Raw genomic sequence first — 3039 nt, forward strand, 5'->3', positions numbered from 1 at the left:
TTGCAGCCATTATTGTTGTTTGGCAGGCCGGGGCTGGATTCGAACCCGCCACCTTAGGTGTATGTGGCTGGCGCCTTAGCCGCTTGAGCCACAGGCGCCGAGCCCCATATTCACTTTGGTCCTTTCCTTTCCCTAGTCTAAACTCTCTTCAACAAGTAATATTACTTGCGTTTTATAATAGCCTGATAACTGTTCTTCATTGGACTTCCAGTCTCAGAGCATTAGAGAATTTGATTGAGGAAAGCTACAGATATCTACCCAGATTAATATCCTCGTTCACAAAAATTGTTGTACAATGCTGGGTTTTGCGGGTGGGTGCAGGGGGAGGAGCACTGATCATGTAAAAACCCGTCCAAGAACCATCAGCTTCCCTTCCTTACTGCTTGAGATAGTGGTGGTGATGGAAGTGTGAAAGTTAACTTTCTTCTGCAAGATTTACCAGGCCAGATTTACCTTCCTGGCGAAATCTCTAGACACACACCCTAAACTTAACAAACAGGTCTTAAACAGGGCAAATACGTCCACCTCTCTATGTATTTGCTTTTTAAGTTCTGGAATACTCTACCCCTAGCAGATGCACTTTTCATCAAAGTCCAACTCGAATGTTACCACTCAGAAGCCTCGACACTCCACCTCCTCCTTCACCTTCAGAAAAACGGCATGACTCTGTTTCATCTTTAACATTTCATACCTATCATAGCATTTAACAGTTGCTAATAAGCCTGTCTCCCGCAAGAGCTGAGATTGCATATATATACTCGTATTCACCATTGCATACTCACACGGTTGACTAAATTAGTTTTGGGGGAGCTCGGCTCACGTTCTGAACCAGCACCATGGTGCTGTTCATTACAGGTTTCTTTCTTTCTTTTTTATTTTTTTGAGACGGAGTCTCACTCTGTCGCCTTTAGAGTCCTGTAGCGTCATCGCTCACAGCAACCTCCAACTCCTGGGCTCAAAGCGATTCTCTTGCCTCAGCCTCCTGAGTAGCTGGGAGTACAGGCGCCCACCACAACGCCTGGTTATTTTTAGGTATCGCACGGTATCGCTCTGGATAAGGCTGGCCTCAAACCTGTGAGCTCAATCCACTCGCTTCGGCCTTCCAAGGGCTGGGATTACAGGCGTGAGCCACGGCGCCCGGCTCATGGCAGATTTCGAAAAGGCTAATACACTTAAGCAGAAAGCTGAGCGATAACAGTCATACTCGGCAGAGGGGAAGAAACCAGCTTGAGAGAGTGAGTTTATGCCTAGTCTTCCGGACCGCGAACGGAAGCAGTCCGCAGCACGCCAGAGGGCAGGACCACGAAAGCGCCCGCAATCAAATATGAGTCTCAGGGTTACAAGGAAGGAACGCGAGCTGCACTCTGGGAGAGGCGAGATTGACGGCCGCACTGCACGCTGGGAGTTGTAGTCACATCCCTTGACAGTTACGTTCGGCTACGCTCAACCACGTCCTCCAACGGATGAGGTCCAGTTTTTGGTCATCTAGCACAGAATGGAGAACTTTTCCAGGGCAAGTCTACCTAACGGCACTTTTCGGAGCAAACCCGGTGTGGGCGATGTCTGCCAGGAAGGCGTGTTACTTGCAGCTTGCGCGTGCGCAACGCTTGCGTCTCGGCGCGCGCGCCCCTTGGCTCGCGAGGCCATCGGGAGCAAGGCAGCGCAGGCGCAGTGTCCCCGGGCCAAGATGGCGGCGCAGTGGTCTACACGCTGGTTGCTGGTGGCAGTGGGGACCCCCCGGCTGCCGGCTGCAGCGGGGAAAGGGGCCCGGCTGCTCAGGGAGCGCGTGGTGGGGGCGTCCCTGGTCCGTAAGCTGAGCGTCACTGCCTTCGCGCCTTCCCTGGGCGCTCGTGGACCTCGGGCGCTGCTGACATTGAGACCCAGCGTCAGCCTCGCAGGTGAGGGTAGTCTTCAGGGCATAGAAAAAAGTGACTCATCGATCTGGCTATTGCTACGGGGTGGCGGCTGGAGAGTGTCTTCCTACCCAGATGTGGAAGTGCTGGAGAGACAGGCAAGCAGCAGACAGGGCCAAGCGGCTACTCAGAAGCCGTCAAGTGAGGGAGAGCTGCATGGAGCCTCCGGCTGCGGTGGTGAAACGCTCCATAGGCCATGAACCTTCACCTCTTACCATTTTTGGAGGCTGCTTCTGTTTTGTCCTGTTCATTTCCCATTTCACTACCTTGTAGGCTGTAGTTTAAAAGAAGTAACTGCTTTCGGTGAGTGCTAGGCGCTATGTGCCTTGTCTTACTTGATGGTGACAAAAACCTTGCAAGATGCCAGCATTATCCCTATTTGGTCATCTAGCACAGATGACCAAATGTCACCCACGGTCTATCCCTATTTTTAAAGAGTAGGAAACTGAGGATCTGACAGAGAATTTGACCATCCCAAGGTCATAAAGTAGATAAGTTATCTCACATCGGTGCTATCATTCCACCACATGGCACAAGTTGAAGGGCACAGTTAGTCTTCTTTAGAAGTCCTTAAATTTGTGTTTGTAATAATAGCACAGTCTAACCTTTATCGTGCACTTACTATTTGCCAGGCAAGGTTTATTTCTGTACATCACATTTTCACATGAAAGTTACTGTTGTTAACTCCGTTTTATACAGAAACTGAGGCGTAGACGTTGAACAACTTACAGAATGTCACAAAGTGGTATACTCTCGGTTTGAGATCTGCTGCCTTTTTTCTTTTTTTTTGGAGACAGAGTCTCACTTTGTCCCCCACAGTAGAGTGCTGTGGCTTCATGGCTCACAACAAACTTTAACTCTTGGGCTTAAGAGATACTTTTGCCTCAGCCTCCCAAGTAGCTTTTAATTGCTGGAGGTGATATTGAATTATATATTAAGCCTTGAAGTGTTTAAAGTTATCTTATGCTGGCTTGGCGCCTGTGGCTCAAGCGGCTAAGGCGCCAGCCACATACACCTAAGGTGGCGGGTTTGAATCCCCAGCCCGGGCCCGCCAAACAACAATGATGGCTGCAACCAAAAAATGGCCGGGCGCTGTGGTGGGTTCCTGTAGTCCCAGCTACTTGGG

At 50.2% G+C, this 3039-nt stretch overlaps 1 protein-coding gene across 2 annotated transcripts in view; it reads left to right on the forward strand.

The window, feature by feature from the left end:
- The first annotated feature begins 1546 nt into the window (after positions 1-1546).
- Positions 1547-3039, forward strand: part of DNAJA3 (DnaJ heat shock protein family (Hsp40) member A3) — a 35774-nt gene continuing 34281 nt past the window's right edge. The window contains exon 1 of one of the 2 annotated variants that reach the window (XM_003790941.3): positions 1547-1898. In XM_003790941.3, the coding sequence (XP_003790989.1) occupies positions 1688-1898 (211 nt within the window). In that variant the 5' untranslated portion in view covers positions 1547-1687. The remainder of the gene's footprint in view (positions 1899-3039) is intronic. The other variant, XM_012805806.2, reaches the window with a different exon arrangement.

The sequence above is a fragment of the Otolemur garnettii genome, unplaced genomic scaffold (assembly GCF_000181295.1).
Source record: "Otolemur garnettii isolate 467f Iridium unplaced genomic scaffold, OtoGar3 scaffold00044, whole genome shotgun sequence".
Classification (NCBI taxonomy): Eukaryota; Metazoa; Chordata; class Mammalia; order Primates; family Galagidae; genus Otolemur; species Otolemur garnettii.